Below are 19944 nucleotides of genomic sequence, written 5' to 3' on the forward strand. Positions count from 1 at the left end.
AGCAGAAATTAAAATTTTGAAATTAAATTGAATTGAAATTAAAATTTTCTTCGATAAAAATAAAAATTTTCCTTTCAAAAAGCTCCCAAATTCATACCTCTTTTAACGAAACTTGTAAAATGAAAGCTTCAGTTTCTCTAATTATTTTGAGCTTTTATTGAACCACGAATTATTATTTTGTACAACTCTTTGGTTCAAAAAAATTTCATTTTAATACAAGTTTTTTGCAGATTAAAATTAAAAATATTAAGAAATAGAAAGATTCCTTTTAGGGATTGAAGGGGTTGAATAATATTTCCTGGATCAAGGTAAATAAAACTACTGATGAGGACAGTTGTTCGATATTTCCCCTGGAAAGCTGCACAAAATTTCACTTTTTAACATTTTTTTGCATTTATTTTCACATTTTATCTGACTTTAGAACGTTGGTTGGGTTTTTTTTCTTTTTAATTATATTAGTTAAGAGAATGGACAAAAAGAAGTAGAGAAATTCACGAAGAATAATATTTTTTCGGACTTACTTTTCGATATCTGCATACTTTTCCATTTGGTACATATCGGTGAGGAGTCTGGCAATGGGAACAGCCCCGATGGTGTCTTTGAAGAAGAGTGACTCCACTGTGGACGCCCGGATGGCACGCAGGGAGGGCAGCAGGAGAAGGAGTCGACCAAAACGAGTGGGTTGACGTGGGTACCTCAACCGCACGTGATCTGAGAGAATACACTGAGCCTGATCCTGGAGCATCTCTACGGGTTGAATATCATAGAGACGCGGTGTCTCTACACACAAAAGTTAAATTCACAATGTAATTTTGTAGATTCAGGCAGGAGAAAATGTATTTAAACAAACAACCCATGATGGAGAGTAAATGGGATATTTCTCACCTGGTGAAAAGAGAATGACCGCCTTCATGCATCCCACTTCGCTGGGATCCGGTGAAATTTGACGAAAGCGACATAAAATCTCCTGCATGGTCTTCATTTCGGTATTCGTCACGGAGTCCTGTGGAACACGATCTCTCACATGGGGACTATCGAGAAGAGCACCCAAATCAAAAGGAACACCCCATTGAGCGAGATTCAGCAGAAACAGCTCCTTCCATGACTCCTGCGAAAGACAAACAAGCACCCAAATCTCCAAATATATATGTATAATCATTTTGTGATTCAACCCCTACGCTTGAATCCCCATCATCCGTCGGTGTTTGATGCTAAAACCACCCAAAATCGCGCGCGTTTGTGAATTTCCCTCCAAAAGTGTGAGAATCGTTGGGGGGCAAAAATCCTTTCGAATACACAACTCCTCTATATACCCTTTTGCATTTCACCTCCTGACACTGCGGAAGGTTTCAATTACCCAAATCTGATTATTTTGTTGTGTTTTCTACCATAAAATGGGTGGCATACCCAGAGGAAGAGGATGGGTGTGCCTCTAATGTGTAAAATATACAAAAGGAGGAAAATTTGTGTCGAAAAGTCGCAACAACAACCTCATTTTATCCTTGCGTAGAGAATAAATTATACAAAAGACTTTTCACATCTTCCACGATGGTACCCAAAGAAAAGCTTCTTATTGGAAAACGAATAGGGCGATAAATGGTTTTCCATTGAATACCTATTAACTACCATCAATGGTGGGTGAGAAAAAAAATCAACCCTCAGGAATACAATATGGCGGTAGATTGAACAACCTCGAGGGCAAATTCTTGCAGCTATTATTGTGCAATTTTCCTCAGTGTTGTAAAAGAATCCGCGCGATTGAGGGGCTATCAAAGGCAATTGTGGTGGTGACGTACATACCTGAAGCAGGAGGTGCTGATCACCCTTGGAGAGTGTCTGAAATGGTACAAGGCAGCGTACCCATCGGACTGCCATGAAGAGTAGACGTGCCGTTGTCTCCTGGAGGATCTCCCACGAAGGCAGTCGAATGTCTACGGGGCCCCCGCAGGAGCTGGCACTTCCCGCGGAAAGTGGAGGAGGTGGCGGAGGTGGAAACATGATGGTGTTGTGTACTTGATACTGAATGAATTCCTATGGTAAATAAACAACAAAAAGGGGGAGCGTGTTGACAAAAGGCGACGGCAAAGGGCATTCCCAAGTGTTATGTTTGCTGAAAAAGGGGTGCCTCCCTATATAATGTACTAAACCCGGTGGGGAATGTAATAAAACCTATTTATCCAGCAGGATTACAGTCCATAAGAAATATCTGACATATTCTTTACAGACTTATTTGAGCTTTTCGAGTCTTTTTATGCATTTAAAACATAAATTTTAATAGTAAATAAGAATTATTCTTTTAGGAAACCATAGAATCAAGATGGCGGATGACGCAATAGCGTCCTTAAAACGGTCATTGTATATAATTAGAACTCTTATAATCATGAGAAAATATATTTAGTGTGACTTTTCAAACATTTAAGACTTGATAAATTAATGCCTAATTTAAGCTCTATAAAACTGAATTATAATTTCATTCTGGCTATCTACAGACTCTCAATTATCCTTTTTTATTTTCTTTTATAATAAAAGAGGAAGAAAATGCAATGAGAAAATTACTAATTATAATTTGAGAAGAAAAAAAAGAAAATTAAAAACTAGCATAAATTCTCCCTCATAGAGGAAATGCTCAAAATGTTTTGTGATGCTGTACCATCTATGCTTAGGCGGACATTCACCGGGAAAATATGGCATGGAGGGTCCGTGAATGGAAGAAAATTCAAAGTAAACAGTTGGAAGAGGGAAATGTGAACATGGGCGGTGTGGGTGAATGTGACGAAAATGTTATTCACCTCACCTGGCATTTGTCGGAGTTCATGAGGATGTCGAGGAGACCATTCTGCGTCGAGGATGCCAGTCGATTTGCCACGGTGGTTGCATCACCGGCCGGCTGTGGACTTCCCAGGCCCTCAGATGACGAGGGATCGATACTGGGTGAGCTCTTGATCGTTTGCGTGGGCGAAGGTGAGAGATGATTGATGTGACCGAAGAAATCATTGTTGCGCCCATGATTCGCGAGATCACCGTACGTAGGACACATTTTGACGGGGTCCAATTTCGGGGGTGGTTGCTGCAGTAGAGCATGATGGATTGTGTGGTGGGCAATGGGTGTGAAGGGTGGTGGTGCCTTTGACGTGGGATGCATAGCACTGGCTTGGGCAAAAATCGGCTGGGAGTTTGTCAGATGTGATGCGTAATTGAATGACGCCGACACATTCGCCACGAGCGACATCGGAATGTGCTGCTGGATGTGATGGTGCTGCGATGATGGCTGTAGCTTCGGCTTCCTGGGACCCCGCTCATGTTGAACAGCTTGCGCGGGAATGGGAGGGACAAAATCACTCAAAGGCATTTTTATTATACACCAACCACCCCCAATATATATACAACACCGAGGGGTAATGGAAATCAATTAAAATCGCGACATTGTTCTCCTTCAATATTTTTTAATCGACTTTTTTTATTTTTTATCTGAATGTGTTTGGGAGCTTTATCGGGCCTTTTGAATATTTCACGACAAACTGACAATCCTCTGATCCTTAATACGTTTGGAGTTATGTATTTGGTACATTATAATACGTCTAGTGTATACGTTAACCCATTTCCATCTCATCAACCTCTCCCACTTAATCCCAGCCCCTTTGAGCAATATTCATAATCGAGAGGTTGCATTTCCTCTTCCGAATTTATTTCCCATTCCTCGGTAGCGTCAATATTTTCCAGGCACCACCAACTATTGTATAAGTTCTCTGTAGGGCATTTTTCCTTCTCTATAACTCCAAGAATAAATGGGTATAACACAACACACAGAATGTTACATTTCACAAGGAAACTAAGAAGAGATTAATTTAATGATGGCGTGAGATCTGCACCAAATGTTTAACATGATTGTATTTGCGTGAATAATACATTGGGTATACTCTCTCTCCATGTGTGCCATCCTCTTCGTGCACATTTCGCCCTCATTCCACCCTCAAGCACCAAAACTCCTCCACACACAAACCTAATGTAAGGATATTACTTTTGAGGAAATTATCACGGTAAGTGCTTCTCTGTGTTCTTAAAACTTGGCTTCTTCATTTTTAATTTTCATCTCAAGGATTTTATTCTCAAGGACAATTTAGAGTCCTTTCTTTATTGCGGGGGATTTTTTTTACAGAAAGTGCTCAAAGAGAAAAGATTTGGGGTAAGTTTGAAAACTTAAAAATAAAGAATTAATAATAATAATAAATTTCAACTCACCATCTTTATTCATTGATGACTGAAAGCACTTGGCCAGACGACAGGCACGGCATTGATTTCGGTGTGTCTTATCGACGGGACAACGTCCTTTCATCTCACCTGTGGCCTTACAGGTGTAAATTCGATTTCGGTGTATGCTTCTCTTGAAAAATCCCGAACATCCATCGCAGCTGTAGATCCCGTAGTGCTTCCCACTACTCCTATCTCCACAAACTTTACATGGAATATCCAACAAGCGATCTCCTAAAATAAATGATGAAGCAATAAGAGATTCTGTGAAGATACATACATAAGAAGCTAACGGAAGTCAATTGAAGAGTTTACTATACAAGAAGCTCAAGAATAAGTCTTTTTCAGTCTTACTTTTCTGGACTACGTGCCAAAAATGTATATTTATTTATTAAAACCTTAAAGAACTTTTTAATTAAACTGTCCGGCCTAATGAGAGTTGGACAAATAAGTTCGAAAGCTGAACAAAATGAAAACAGCAAAAAAATTAAAAAATCAAAAATTTCTTAGGACATTTTTTTAAGAGCATAAAATATTAGACTATTTTTGTTCATTCATTATTTTTTTTTTAGTCTTTTGCTATAAACTATTAAACCAGCCGTAATTAAGAATATTTTATAATCAGGCATTGGTTCAATAAATATAAATAAATTCAAGAAATTAATTTAACTGATTGCCTTATCAGGCACTCTCCTTATCAGGCATCTATTCAAAGAGATGTTTTGTGATTTTTTTTTTAAATTTTAAAGTGACTAAAATGAATTAAAAACAAATATTTTCAAACAATTGACATTTCTCAATGGAAAATTTTAAAGTTTGACGATTATTTTCTAACGTGTGAATCACGCCTTTTCCAAAAATTGACGTTCGTTTTAACTTCTGACAAATCTTTCCTAAAATTTTACATGTTTATCAACCTATTCCAACCTTAGATAGTTTTTTTCTAACATTTAATATTTTTTCATGTTTGAAAATTTTATTTCTATTCTTTTTATAATAAAAAAATTTTTTAACAATTTTTAAAAAAAACCTAAAAATTTCCTAGAGTGCCCCTGAATATTTAATGTAGAACCTGTAGAACCAAAGTTTTCGCGTTATAGGTTCCGTCATGTACCTGAATTTTACTTAATTTGCTAAACTATTGCTAAAATTACAATGAATTAGTTTTCATTGCATTTAGGTTCGATAAAATATCCTATAGAAACCCCACGACATTTTAAAAATATTTTTTAAAATTTTGCCAATTTTAAAATAAAAAAATCAAAAATATCTGTTTAAAATTTTAAGATTGACTTTTTTAGAATGATTTTTTTTTCAATTTTTCCAGCACAAAAAATTGATTCCGTTTTATATATAGTATCTGTATAGAAGGTGGTCAGATAAATAAGACCCAATTTTCTAAGTTAATAACTTTTTTTTAATCCAAAGCTAAAAACAGTGAAAAATAAATTTAAAAAATTTCACAGCACTGCAATTTGAAAACCTCTGGGAAAACTTTTTATCATTAAAGGGTTAATATGCACGATTAAAACTTTCACCGCCACAGCCTTAATTGTAATTTAATTTTAAATAAAATTTTGTGTGATATTATTTTGAATTATATCTGCATGAGCGAAATTCCGGGTGTAACTTTTCACTTGTAGCCTTTCCCCCATTTTCCGCGCCACTTTTGTGACCTTAAACACACGATTATATCCACTCCAGCACGCTTTATATCATTTGGGTGATTTTCACAGGCTGATGCCACCCATGAAATAATATCCTCTGGCCTCCAGCTATAATCCCTCCACTCAACCCAGTAATCCTCAGCTTACACCATCATGCACTATTGCACATTTTTGCATTAAAATCAACACGGGAAATTTTGTCACACACGTAGAGGGATGAAAATTTACGGGGAATTTGTAGTCCGCCCCACACATGTGGGTTAGAATGGCGAATGGTTTGAATTAATTACATCAAAATACGCTGTGAGGTTTTTCTTGCACATATAAAAAACAACATTTTATGTCTAAACTTTGCTTTTATGTTGCAGAGAATCCTTGTTATAGGAAATATTTTTTTTTCTTCTTAAATTACCTGTTCCCATTTCTTGTTCAATTCACTTCACTTTCACACATTATAAGTATAGAGAAATATTAACACACTATTTTAACTAAATTTACAAGCCAAGGTATCACTTTGTAGAATGGCACAAAGTCCTTTTTCAAAAATGTTCCTCTGGGTGAATTTGGAAATTGTATATTAAGCCAGGTGCGACGAAGAAATGCGAAGGAGAGACTGGTGAGAGTGAAACTGTTTTGAGTTTTGGTAAATTGACTTCCGCCCAGAAGAGTAAGATAGTCAGAAACGGACACCCCCATCGGAGACTGATCATCTAAATATGACATTTTATCTTATAGGGCGTGGCTTCTGGATGGCAGGATAACGCCAACGGTGTGGTTTGGGCGGAGTGAAGTCGAAGCGGAGAAGACATTAGGACATTTGGAATAGTAAATCGATGATGAAGCGACTTCATGGAATTTTAGCTTCTCCACCCTTGTTCATGCGTCAAGGGGAATTTTCTCTCACCATTGCGACGCATCACATATCGCATGAAAATTATTATACATTCGGGTTATTTTCTTTTATTTATTTTCCCCCTTGAACCCTTGATATTTATTTTTTTATTTAAGAAATATTTTCCAAAAATTTCAAAGAATATTATTAAAATTTGTGCGGGAAAAAATGAGACAAGTTCAAAGCCACATTTCGGTCCTGAAGACTCTTCTCATGAGCGCATAGTCTCCATGATGTGACTGCGATGTGCGCAGGAGTGTGGGAGTCGAAATGTCTGGATGACATCCCCAAAGTTGCCTTTTCCACACCGTCGACGTATTGTTGCCAAACTGCGGTCATATTAGCCAGTCAAAGCACCAATAAGTCGAGATGGGGCGGAGTTCCAGTTGCTACACACCCGAAAGTTACACTTATTGGTGGTGTTTGTTTGTTGACGGATCCCATTCTGACTTTTTGCGTTTGCATATTTTAGCTTTTTGCTATAGTTTGTATGCCTCATTTCAATCTTTTTCCATTTGGATCACAAGACCTATTTTCACATGTCAACATTATACCATTTCGATGCTAAATTTATCTAACCACATTAACCCCTCATCATAAATAGCCACTATTTCAACATTTCGCAATATGTTGTATCCCTATGATGGAATGTTTTATATGCCGACGCTTAGAATATATCTTTTAGATTATACTAAATAGTGTTTGTGAAAAATCTATTAAAAAATGATTTTATTTAATGCATTTCGTATTAGAATTTTAAAGAATTGGTTAATAGATTGTACGGACCGGTGTCAAAAATAATACAACGTACTAAAAAAAAGCAATATTGGTTTAATAAAGAAATAAATTCAGTTGATTTGATTTTCAAATTATCTTTTAGAAAACGCTATTTTCACCTTGCAAGGAAATTTAGGGTGATATGCAGAACAATTACTAATAGTATATTGGGGAAATTCCCATTTCAAGACGTATCAAGCCTCACCTGAAATCATGATCCTTCAACTCATAAGGCGTTTACATTGTTTTTACAATGGGAATTTCTGTTAATTTGTGATTAACGACTGATTGATTAATGTTGCAGGAAACTCGGAAGCAGTCTTTGGAACAATTGCAATAACCTGAAGAAGGACTGCTTCCGAATTTCCTTCAACATTAGATATTAGATCTAGAAAACTAATCGCCTTTGCATAGAAAAGTCCTCCGATGTTCTCTGCCCTTGTGCTTCAGATGCAATTGGTACGTAGTTCTTTTTATAGTTGTTCTACCGACGTTGAAGCCAAATTTATGTAAACAGCTCTGCGTGTGTTAGCAGGGATTCCCATTCCCCTTTGTCTTAATTTAAATGTTAAGATTTTTTGGTGTTGCCCTGTTAAGTTGTCCGTTCCATGCTTCCACTACGTTGTTTACTCTTTGGCGCTGTCCGTGTATGTTCCAAATTTTTGTCTGCAATCTGCAGTCTTGTGTTCTAGATCCATTGTTTTGATGTATTTCAATAATTTTTGTATGTTGTCGTTTTCGTGATGGGAAAGTGTCAAAATAATGTGTACCCAACCCATGCCTCAGTAATAGCTTGGAGCGGAACATAGGGCAACGCCATGGCCATTCTACATGCGTCGCGTATCTAAAAGATTTAATATTCTATTTTATTTACAATTGGTACTCAGTCGTTAATCCGTATTCTTGTATTTTTTGATATATCGCCTGTGCGTTTGACACAATCTGTCAAAATTAGACTTAACTGACCGCAGAGGAAGATGCGCAAACTGCGTCGAAAGCTCCGCCAAACAAAGAAAATACCACAAAAATTTTTTTATAAAAATTATAAAAATTCAATTTCAAATCGAGAATAAGCACCCCCATAATATCAAAGATTCTCCCTCGCGATATTAGATTCAGTGACGTTAGACGTGTCTAAATAATTTGTTACGACCACTGAGGAAGGCCCGGATAGGGGTTGAAAGCTTTGGGAAGTACGTCTTTCTTTTGGACGAAATTTTCTACCCCTGGCGACAACCGAAAAAAAAACAAAGAAAAAAGCTTCGTAGAGTTCCGACGATTCCAGAAGAAGTTCCGTGCTCCTAAAGTCTCTTTGTTAACATCTTTCATCCAAGAAACTTGTCTCATAATCTTCAGGCATGTAGAAATAATATTTTTACCAAAAAAATCTAAATCACTCATTCGAATCTATTCATCCCATTTTACACCTTTACCTACTCATTTCATAGACATCACACACAGAATAAATCAATGAAGACCCTAAATCAATGATTTGAAGAATTTCCCGTGAATTCAGTGAGAAATATCCTGACCTGATAGCTCTATTTCATCCTTAAAATTTAAAGGGCTGATGGGGGGGTGCGATTTAGCCTGTGCGGTTTCACGAAACATCCCCCGCAGTGTGATGGGGTTGGCATCACAGAGAAGTGAATGATTAAAATATTTTGGTATTTATATGAGAATCAGACCAAATGTTCGAGAGAGAGTGCGCCCACCCAAAATCTTTCACCCCGTGAAAAATGAGTGTGGCACAGGAGAGAGAAATGAAATTTAGGGCGGGGGTGGATGATGAGGAAAGGTGGGAAACATGGTCTTTTTGTTTGTTTGACGATACGCCAGCAATTTTCATGCTACATGATAATTAGGCACAGCGTGCGGAGGCATCAATAGAGATGCCAGCAAAAAAGGCACACAAAATGGGGATGCTGAAAATCACACAAAAGTGTCAGGAAAAACCTCTCGAGGGATTTTCTCCAACTGTTCACTTCTTTTCGCCCACCCAGGCATTTTCTTCCTTTTTTTGTGCGGTGGTTTGTTGCCCTGTGTGTGCGTGGGGTATGAACGTTAGTGAGAGATACAAAAAAAGTCTCCCCTTCGTTCATTTATTCAATTAATTTAATCGTTAAATGTGATAATTACAAATAACATGATTTTCTATTTTCTCCGTCAAAAGATTTCGATTTTCTCTGGCTTTTTTTGGGGGTGGAAAGGGCACAATTTTCAATGAAGGGTGATGGAATCGTGAGGCTTTGACAAATTTATATGACTTCCATGGGATTTCCAATTAAATCCCAGGGAGTAAACAAAAATGGTAAAAGGAGCTTGAGAATGAAAACCTCCTCACCTCAAACCATTCGAGAAAATCTCTGTATGAGTACAAAAAGATTAAACCTATACTTTTTGTGTATTTAGGCATTTTCGCATGACAATGTGCATGAATTTTCCTTCCCTTGCCTTCTTTCTTAAAATAAAAATAATACAAGTGGGATTTTCTTTATTTTTCCAACCTCACGATTATTTTGCTGTGTCACGAAATGAAAATCTCACCGCCGCACTTGAATGAAAAATCTCTGTTGATTTTTCTTATTGCCACCCGGATTTTTTTGCCTAATGGCCGGCACGTGCTAACGCGTAGCCCGGAAGAAGGAGTGTTTATGCAATACATTGCAAGGATTAGCGTTTGTTTTACACATTAGTCATGTGAAAAGTGGAAAATATTTTAAGGATGATTTTCTTTTGATCCCCAAAATCCCCAAAAGTTCATTGATGGAGATTAGTAGGCCGTTACTTTTCAAAAATTCCCCCTGAGGAATATTCCGGGGGAATTAGTGGAATTTTGTGCATGAAATCCACAGACAATTCCACTGGAATTGACTTAAGGGGTTATAAGAACACGCGTGTTTTGCTTATTTTTTGCAATGAAGGTGAAAAGAAGAAATAAATTATTAAAATATCTCAATTATTACAAGCTAAATTATGGCTTTAGGCAGCCGTATCAGGTTCTTGTGGATGCTACTTTCTACAATCATGCATGTGAGGTGAGTATCACAGGATTAAACAATGAAAATCAGAACAATCCAATGTTTACATCAAATTCTCTTCCAGAAAAAAGTTAATATTAAAGATCAAATCACAAATTACCTGAATTCCGAGGTCAAATTCCTGACCACCCGGTGCTGCATTATGGAGGCTGAGAGCTTGAAGAAGAAAGTCCAGGGACTCAAGGAATTTGCCCTTCATCAGTGCACCCACACTGGGGAACGAATTTCCGGATCAAAGTGCTTCAAATCCTTAGCACCAGAGAGTCGCTACATCATAGCCACGCAGGATAAATCACTTCAGAGTTGGTGCAGAAGACGCCCAGGACAGCCAGTGCTGTACTTCCATGGTGTGACACCTGTTTTTGAGGCACCATCGGACGCTACGAAGAAATCCGTAAATGACACCCTCCAGAAGCAACTCAATGATCTGGGGACACTCAAAGTTGAACCCCCGAAGGTGTTTGTGAAGAAGAAGAAAAAGATTAAGAATCCAAATCCTCTGTCCTGCCCCAAGAAGAAGCGAAAACCTCAGCAACAGATGAAAAAGAAAAATCCGGATGAACCTGAAAAGAAGAAGAGGAAAAGAATTAAAATTCCACAGCATGTGAAGGAGCAACTCAAGGATTTCAAGACGACAGCAAAAGATTAGAGATTGCTTGAGAAATATTTTTATTTTTATTGAGAAATATAATAATAAAATGATTTAAATGGATAATATTATTAAATTACGTGCCAATGAAGCGGGAAGCGTAGAAGTTGCTGGGTAGCTGATGATTTACTTGGGTAGCTTGATGGCATTGAGCCTTTCTTCGAGCTTCTTCACTTCCTTCTGGAGATTATCAAATTGCACAGCGGAGGTTTCCTGAATTCCCTGCAGCAGCACTTTATTCTGGGATAATCCCGTGAGAATCATTGTCTGACTTGCTTCCAGCTCCGCGATGGCTTTACTAAAGTTCGATGAGTACTTATGAAGGGCCTCGAGAGATTGCATCCGGGCCACCATTTCGGGTAGAATCTGCACAATGGGTTCCGTTCGTTTAGCAATCTTGTACAGCTCCATCACTTTGGCATCCCTGTCACTCTCCTGAGGCGTCGGACTGGTCTTCTCTGCCACAGCATTCATCTTCCCAGCCAGGCCAAGGAGTCGCGTTTCAAGGAGATCCAGCTGAGCCGGCTGCAAGAGAGCTGCCTTTGCAGAGAGTTGCTGTACCCCGGCAAGGAGGTTGCTCACACCAAGAGCTCCAATAAGGCGATTTAGCTTCTCAGGCTTTGCCCCAACAGCCTTCTCCAGCGTGTACAACCGATGCTCCAGCTCAGCAATACGATTCTCTTGCGCTAGCTGAATATCCGTAATGGGTGGCATCACAGCATCACCCTTCTTGTACTGCTCAACCTGCGTCACGAGCTTCTTCAGCTCCGCTTCCGTACTCTTTGATGCCATCTCCTTCCCCAACACCTCCTCAAAGTGCAGACACTGCAAAACTTTCGTGGCGGATGTTACAACACCCGAAATGACTTCATAGCTCTTCTTTTCCTCCTTTGAAGTCTCCGCATTGGCCTGAATGGCAGACATCTCATCCAGCAACTCGTGCATCTCACACTGTAGACGCCTGTACTTCTGCAGTGGAGTCTCTCTCTCGCCCTCACCATTAATCTCCCACAATCCCGATCTCGAAGTGTAGCCCGTGCGATTCCGTTTACTTATCTTGTCAGAGAAGTCAACGTCGCCCTTCAAGTATTTCCCCTTGAACTTGTTGAAGGAATCCTTCGTGGATAGCTGAAGGGACTCAATTGCACTATTCTCCGGATCCTCCTCGTAGTAGTCCGATGTCTCAACTTCCGGAACATCAGGGGTCTCGTACACATCCGGTTGGTCGTAAACCTATGGGGAGGAAAAAGAAAAACAACACCCAATGATGTCATCCAGCTCCTCCTCCTCAATCAATAGAGACAATTTGACAGATACTTACAATTCCTGGGAGATTGAGGAACTTGGGATCTGCCATTGCGAATTACCAAAAGAACTTTAACTATTTTTTTTAGCGGAAAATTTGTGAAAAATATTTTTGTCAAAAAATTTGTCAACTACGCCGAAGAAAATAATACTACGCTGACTACGCCGGATTAAAATTTGCGGCAGAAACACTTTTTTTATTGCAAGCGGTAAACGAAAAATTTGAGGGAGATCAAAATGAACATTTTTGTAAGTTTTATTTAAAAAAAAAAAGAAAAATACAAAATGGCGCGAATATTTTAAACATAATCGATAAAAAAGGATTGCTTAGCCTGTTAATTTTTTTTTCACATTTTGACAAAGATAATAAGGAACTCATAAAATTTTAATGATTGCGATGAAAAAGGCAGTAAAATAAAAGAAAAGAAAACCGCAAAAACAAACAAATCGTCGCCATCATAAAAAATTCTATTTTATTTTTTATTTTTTGTGACTTATAAAAGTTTGGAGAGTGATGTTTTTTTGTGAATACAAAAATGATCTTTTTTTTTTAATAACAATAAAAGATTTTTTACGCTGAATATGGCCCAAAAATTGTTATCAGTTTTCTTTTTAACTAGATTGGCCTGTCCCATAGTTAGATCGGTTAAATCGATTTGGATAATTTTTGAATAAATCATTTATTTTGCATTCTTACAAATTCTTAATCTTTGAATGATTGGAATGAATATGGCAGTAGAACAAAAGAAAAAAATCAAAAAAAGTCTCACAAATCGCCGCCATCGTGAAAAATTAAAACAAATTGTAATACCAATTTATTTATAAGTTCGAATATTGCAATTTTTCTTAACCCTTTCGCGTTTCTTGGGTCATACGTAGACCTAAACATGAAACATTTTATTTTCCCAATTTTTTATGAATTTAATGGTTAATTTCTAAGTTGCTAATGCAATAAAATTCACGCAATTGAGGACAAAAAAAACGTTCTGACTGAGAAAAGTCCTCTGAAAGCATTCATAGACAAAATCTCGTGATAAAAGAGCACATATTTCGCATATTTCAATGTTTTTTTATATTACACGTTAAACGCGAAAAGGTTAACTAAATATTTCCAAAAATCATTCCTCTTATTCCTTACGTTTTGTTTTCATATTTACAGTTTTTATGATTTTTTTATTCAATAAATTGAAAAAAAAAACAAAATAAAAAAATTAATGAATCATAAAATGCAATTAATCACATTACGTGGGCCGCATTCAATAATTGCCTTGTTGTCATGATTTGGCCGACTCAAAATTCCTGTGGCACCACAAATAGATGTTAATTTTGGGCAAAAGATCGAATAGTAGAGGTGCGAATGTGATTGGAAGTTAATCAGCCGATCCAATTGGAAGAGAAGAGCGTGTCAAGTGCGGTGGCTGGTCTGTGGTGTGCCTGGAAGTCGTCTGTTCCATCTCTTTTGGTGACGTTAGCCGACGTTAGCTGTGTGCAACATTTTTAGAGGTTAGGACTCTGGAGTCGAGAGGGATTGTCTGTGCGGGCAAAAGAAAAAGAACTCTCCGGGACATCGACGGGAAGCGCAACACTGACTCCCGAAGGATTTGTTTGGAGCTTGTGGTGAAGAGTGCAGTTTTGGCGGAATTATTTTGTGGAATTGGGTAGAAGAGTGTGGGTGAAAAGATGGCAATTAAACCAATCGGCAGGAAAAGTAGCAGCAAGAATCCCCCAATTCTTAGCCATGAATTCGTCATCCAGAATCATGCGGATATTGTCTCCTGCATTGCCATGGTATTCGTCGTGGGTCTCATGATTCAGGTAATTCGCCGGGATGTGGAAACATTTTTCTTTTAATGATAAATAAACCTGAGTTTGTGAAGGTGCGCTAAAATGACCGAGTGGCATTAAATTTTGCCACGTGGATTCTCTCATCCACAGACAACAAGTCAACTTGCCAGTGTCTTTGTCACCTTGCACCACAATGTCACGGGGGAGGAGCCAAGCCAGGAGAACCCACGCGGTGTGCCGTATTTCTACGAGCCTGGATGGAAGGATTCATGTGCTGTCTTCTTCTACATGCTCATCTGTATCATTATGCACGCAATACTCCAAGAATACGTCCTGGATGTGAGTTCTCTTCACATGACGTGGATGGAATGTTTTTTTTTTCACAACATCTCATGATTGTTTTTCATTTTCTCTCCTGGGATTCACAGAAAATCTCCAAGAAGCTGCATTTATCGAAATTCAAATTATCCCGCTTCAATGAATCCGGGCAGTTGGTTGTCTTCTACTTGGTTGGCTTTTTCTGGGGCCTTGAAGTGATCCTCCGTGAGCAGTACATTGCTCGTCTGTCCAGCCTTTGGGAGGAATACCCAAATCATCCCATGTCCTTCCTGCACAAACTCTACTTCATCATCCAATTGGCTTACTATCTCCACATGCTGCCTGAACTCTATTTCCAAAAGGTCAAAAAGGAGGAGCAAAAGGAGAAAATCCGTCATGCTCTCTTTGGTCTTCTCCTCATTGCCTACGGCTACATCTTCAAGTAAGAATCCTTTTTTTCTTCCTTCTGTTGATTTATCTCTCATTTCTTTTTTTTTTCTTTAGTTTCCAGAGAATCAGCATCGTTCTCCTGACTCTTCACTACTTTAGTGAAGCCAATACGCATTTTGTTCAGCTTCTGGAGATCTTTGACAAGCATGAGAAGATGGCCAATGGTGAGACAATTCTCCCTTAGAAAATCCCAAAAAACAATCCTTAAAAAAATCTCTCCCATAGCCCGTGTCCTGAGCAACATCGTCTTCGTGTCCATGCGCTTTGCCACGATGGTAATCTCCGTGCTGACCTTCTTCTACGGCATCGGTACCACGGATGATAACACGAGCATTGGCATTGTATCCCTGTTCGTGGTGTACGCCCTCCAGGGCTATCTAATCTTCCAATTTATCAATGAATTCCTGCGCAATCGGCGCGAGAAGCAAGCTGAACTGAAGGCGCTCAAGAAGACCAAGTCCATCAAGGTGGACAAGGTGAAAAAGGAGAAGAAAGACAGTGATGTTCCAGAGAATAATGAAAATGCTGGAAAACTCAAGACTAAATGAAGCAGATGCATTTCTTTTTTATTTTGATATTCTTCCAGGACTCTTCCCATCTTTTTTCTCCAAAAAGAAAAAGCAAAAAAAAAAATGAAACAGCAAATTTCGTCTAACGTACTTTATCAAATGATTGATTTTTCCAGATTTATATATACACAACATATTTCTTTTTTTGGAGAGAAATGTGCAAAGCATTTTAAAGAGAAAATAAATTCATTTTTTGTACATTTCCCGTTTTTTATTTCTTTAATTAAAATTAGTTCTTAATGTTGCGAATATAATTAAGAGGAAGAAGATAAATGACTAATAATACAAATAATGCTACACACTTACTTAAAACAAACAAAACTCTCATGGCAACATTATTGATTTTTAAACACTTGTTTAAACATTAATCCTGACATTGATGAACTATTAAAAACGCGTGTAAAATTATTAATTAGGTCACGTTCTCTTCATTCTTGATGGTGAATGTTAACCTGCTCCAAACTAGACTAGTGTTAAATTTATTTTAGCTAAAACGAGTTCTATTATTGAGGCATACGTATTCTTAAAAAAAAAGAATTAGGCAGATTTCCTTACTGAGATTGTCACTTTAGTGTTTTCTACTTTTTTGTGAAACATTAACGGCAATGTTTCGTCGATTTTAATTACAAGGAATTAATTAATTTTCTTAACACACTGACGACGGGTAAAATACTTCCCAAAGGTTTTTTACGCGACATGTAACAATTAGTCACTGGCGTCCAGAAATGTTACCCGGTGGGACCATAGTGTGCTTATGTTCTTCGCACGTTATCAGAAAATATTTATTTGAGAGAATACTCACTTAAGTGAAACACAAATATTCTTTTAATATAAAATAATCGAAAACAAAACAATAAAAAAAGAATAATATTCAAATTAAAATACAATTTAAATTTCAAAAATCTTTCTTTAAGATTTCACTAACTGTTGTACGTTGAACATCAAATTCTAGCTCACAGAACAGTCAGAGGAATAGTTTAAATGGTATGATATTGGTGAAGAGAATTTTTTGGACATATTTGGCATTTTTTCTCATGCCAACATAACCGCACTTTTATATTCATGTGGAAAAAAGTCAGATTTATGGGATAATTTCAGTGAAAATCTCTCAGACGAGTTTCCTTTATTCTATTAAACATTATGTAGCATTTTTTTTACTACAAAAATTAAATTGAGGTTATGTAAGAGGAAAATTTTCTTTTCGCAAAATATATAACCTAACTCACCTAAAGTTTTAAGCGATGAAGATTTTCCGCTACAAATCACTTAAAATTAAATTTAAATGTAAATTTTCAGCTAGAACTTAATCAATAGTATAAAAGCAAACCTCCGGAAGCTTTTCTATAATTCTATAATTCTCACTTTTTTCGGACACGAGAAAAAAATTTGGTTATGTTGAAGCGAGAAAATATGCTAGATATGTCAAAAAAGATGCTTCGCCATCCGTTCTGAACCATTTTGAGAATTTTCTAGCTTTTACATCACTTTATATTATTGGGTTGTCCAATATTTACACGGATTTCTAACCTAAAATATTCACATAAATTCAATACAATTTTGATTTTCTGTCCCATTCACTCCTATTGAATGTAATGGTAAAAATGTTAGGTTAGAAATCCGGATAAATATTGGACAACCCAATAAAAATAAATGATAACGTCAACAAGCAGGTTGACTTTTTTATTCTAAAAATTCTGAAAACTTCATAATACATGTATTTAGCTAATATCTACTCTGTGACAGAGTAATTTAAAAAAAAATCTAGAATATTCTAAATAATCTGCTATTTCTTGTTTTTTTTTAAGTTTTGAAAATTTTATTTCCCCTGACATGATATTTTTTATATTTTTCCTTCATAGGATAATAATATCCAGAATGTTCTATTGTTCTATTGTAAATATCAAGATTGATAGAATATTCTAGATAATTCCATTTTCTTGTCACAACTAAATTGAAATCTTTTAAATGCTGATTCTAAATCATTTCAGAAGTTTAATAAATAATAAATTTATTAATCATATATGAACACCTTACGAGTCAGCAAATAAAATTGGCTGAAAAAATGTTGGAGAAGTTTTCCTACCGGGTAAATGTCAAACGCAAAAAGAGTGGCAAATTGTTACAGCGTACAGAATTGAGAACTGTCAGTGGACGCCGATGTGCGTCAAGCCGTCCTGGATGTGTTAAAACAGAAGAAAAAAAATTATTCCCTCGCATTTTTGCAATTTTAACTACTTTTTGAATTTCGCGCCATTAATCTAGTTTCAAAAGCCACCACTCTGCTATTGTTGGCACTGTTGGTTTAGGAGAAAATGAGACGGATGTAATTCACCGCTATCCGTCTCACTCACACATTGAGTTTTTCGCAATTTTCTCGAGTTTTACGCCGAATTTTCCGCCAAAATTAGGATTTTTGTGACCAGGAAGCGACGCCGCGTCGATTGGAATCATTGGTTTGAAAAGTTCGCGAAAATCCATTTCCGGGAAACGAGAGTCGTGTAAAATCCCCAACAGTCAAAATTTTCAAATTTGTAACCCAACCGTCAAAATTTCCGCGGGCCCCAAATTCCGCACGGAGGAGCTCCCTGGAGGCTCCGGAGCACCCGAAGGTGTCCCTGGAGCTCCAAAAATGTGTTTTGTGGCAAAAATTTGGGAGAAAAACAAGAAAAATTGCATTTTTGGAAAAGCGAAAAAAAAGTTCGTTACAGTTCAAATTTTATTATTTGGGCTAGCCGTTCTATGGCGCTGTTGGTTGGTTGAGGAGAAAATGAGACGGATGCACGTGCTATTTCACCGCGATTTTCTCACTCGCACGTCACTGATACTGTCTCACTCATACATTGAGTTTTTCGCAATTTTCTCGAGTTTTCCGCGCAACTTTCCGGCCGGAAGTAGTTTTTTTGCAATCACACGGAAGTGCTCCACCAACCCCAGAAATATGTTTTATCCCCAAAAATTTGGGAGAAAAACAAAAAAAAAGTTCGTTACTCGCGTAATAAAATGTAATAAAATGCATAAAATTGGTAAAATCGCGTAATTAAATACATAACCTCACTTCCAAAAGAAAATTGTCAACATTTTTTTTTAGATAAATCTTTTTTCCGGATGTTTCCAGCAAAAAGAACAATTTCCAGGAAATGACTAACTCTGGAATATTCTTCACATCGCTCCTTGTGAGTATTACCACCAAGATTAATGTAAATCAAGAAGGAATAAGGGAGATTTCGTGTGATTTCAGGGTGGCGGAGTAGCCGGAACGGTTGTTGATGTTGTCCTGTTTCCAGTGGATACAATAAAAACCCGCCTCCAGAGCGAGAGGGGCTTCTGGAAGTCCGGAGGATTATCCAAGATCTACAAAGGTTTCCTCCCAGCTGCTGCCGGGAGTGCCCCGTGTGCGGCGCTCTTCTTCTGCACATATGAATGTTCCAAGTCTCTCCTGGCATCCCAGGAAGTCCTTAAAATCCCATCTCCGGTTGTGCATATGGTTTCTGCGAGTCTTGGGGAAGTGGCAGCATGTCTTATCAGGGTACCCGTTGAGATTGCCAAACAGCGTCGACAGGACTTGACGCAGGGCAACATATCAGCAATTAGTATCCTCCGGAGTGCACTGCGGAATGAAGGAATCATCCGAGGACTCTATCGTGGCTTCGGTACAACCCTCTCGAGGGAGATTCCCTTCTCACTGATCCAATTCCCACTGTGGGAGTACTTTAAAGCCACCTGGAGTGAACATTCCGGTGAACCATTGGCTAGCTCCCAAGTAGCTCTCTGTGGAGCACTTGCAGGAGGAATTGCTGGTGGGATAACGACTCCCTTTGACGTGGCAAAGACGCGAATAATGCTTGCGGATCAGAGTGAAGCACAGAAGAATACAATAATGGGGGTTCTAAGACGAATTTACATCAAAGAAGGATTTTCTGGGTAAAATTAACTTTTTTTTTGTGAAATATTTCTTATTCTCATTGAGATTCTTTTTCTTTCAGACTCTGTGCTGGCTTCATTCCACGTGTTATGTGGATCTCAATTGGTGGAACAATCTTTTTTGGAATGTACGATCTTGTCACGAGCACAATATCTGCCTCAAAATTCTTCTCAGATGATCCATGAACCAAAGATCAAAGCTTTTAGCTAGAATTTATTAGTTCTAGGTGTAGTTATATTTTATGTAAAATTAAATGATAATTTTAATTTAAAGAATTAAATGAAAAAAATATTATTTACATAAAGAAGCTTTATTTAGTCA

At 37.6% G+C, this 19944-nt stretch overlaps 7 protein-coding genes across 12 annotated transcripts in view; 5 read left to right on the forward strand and 2 right to left on the reverse strand.

Moving 5' to 3' along the window:
• Positions 1–19944, forward strand: part of LOC129790865 (UNC93-like protein) — a 1060245-nt gene that overhangs the window by 945376 nt on the left and 94925 nt on the right. The window lies entirely within an intron of this gene.
• LOC129790850 (cleavage and polyadenylation specificity factor 73) overlaps positions 1–19944 on the forward strand; it is a 566536-nt gene that overhangs the window by 451667 nt on the left and 94925 nt on the right. The gene's annotated exons all lie outside the window — the stretch shown is intronic.
• Positions 298–10828, reverse strand: LOC129790872 (protein dissatisfaction). 2 transcript variants are annotated; one of them, XM_055828690.1, is made up of 7 exons: positions 10726–10828; positions 4240–4482; positions 2795–3309; positions 1801–2031; positions 886–1108; positions 522–780; positions 298–358 (listed from the first exon to the last, which is right to left on the reverse strand). In XM_055828690.1, the coding sequence occupies exons 2-7, from the start codon at positions 4331–4333 to the stop codon at positions 319–321; spliced, it is 1362 nt and encodes a 453-aa protein (XP_055684665.1). In that variant the 5' UTR covers positions 4334–4482; positions 10726–10828; the 3' UTR covers positions 298–318. The 2 variants fall into 2 exon arrangements, with proteins under 2 accessions (XP_055684665.1, XP_055684664.1); XM_055828689.1 differs by lacking the exon at positions 10726–10828 and adding an exon at positions 6328–6356.
• Positions 10460–11340, forward strand: LOC129790930 (rRNA-processing protein UTP23 homolog). The gene is made up of 2 exons (XM_055828776.1): positions 10460–10622; positions 10690–11340. Exons 1-2 carry the CDS (start codon positions 10503–10505, stop codon positions 11272–11274), a joined length of 705 nt encoding a protein of 234 aa, XP_055684751.1. The 5' UTR covers positions 10460–10502; the 3' UTR covers positions 11275–11340.
• Positions 11278–12782, reverse strand: LOC129790899 (dynactin subunit 2). Its single transcript, XM_055828734.1, has 2 exons — positions 12596–12782; positions 11278–12507 (listed from the first exon to the last, which is right to left on the reverse strand). Exons 1-2 carry the CDS (start codon positions 12629–12631, stop codon positions 11401–11403), a joined length of 1143 nt encoding a protein of 380 aa, XP_055684709.1. The 5' UTR covers positions 12632–12782; the 3' UTR covers positions 11278–11400.
• LOC129790903 (translocating chain-associated membrane protein 1) lies at positions 13389–15901 on the forward strand. The gene is made up of 5 exons (XM_055828740.1): positions 13389–14394; positions 14515–14703; positions 14793–15124; positions 15187–15296; positions 15358–15901. The coding sequence occupies exons 1-5, from the start codon at positions 14260–14262 to the stop codon at positions 15678–15680; spliced, it is 1089 nt and encodes a 362-aa protein (XP_055684715.1). The 5' UTR covers positions 13389–14259; the 3' UTR covers positions 15681–15901.
• Positions 18742–19927, forward strand: LOC129790918 (S-adenosylmethionine mitochondrial carrier protein homolog). Its single transcript, XM_055828761.1, has 3 exons — positions 18742–18874; positions 18940–19622; positions 19685–19927. The coding sequence occupies exons 1-3, from the start codon at positions 18839–18841 to the stop codon at positions 19806–19808; spliced, it is 843 nt and encodes a 280-aa protein (XP_055684736.1). The 5' UTR covers positions 18742–18838; the 3' UTR covers positions 19809–19927.

Source organism: Lutzomyia longipalpis, chromosome 2 (assembly GCF_024334085.1).
Source record: "Lutzomyia longipalpis isolate SR_M1_2022 chromosome 2, ASM2433408v1".
NCBI lineage: Eukaryota > Metazoa > Arthropoda > Insecta > Diptera > Psychodidae > Lutzomyia > Lutzomyia longipalpis.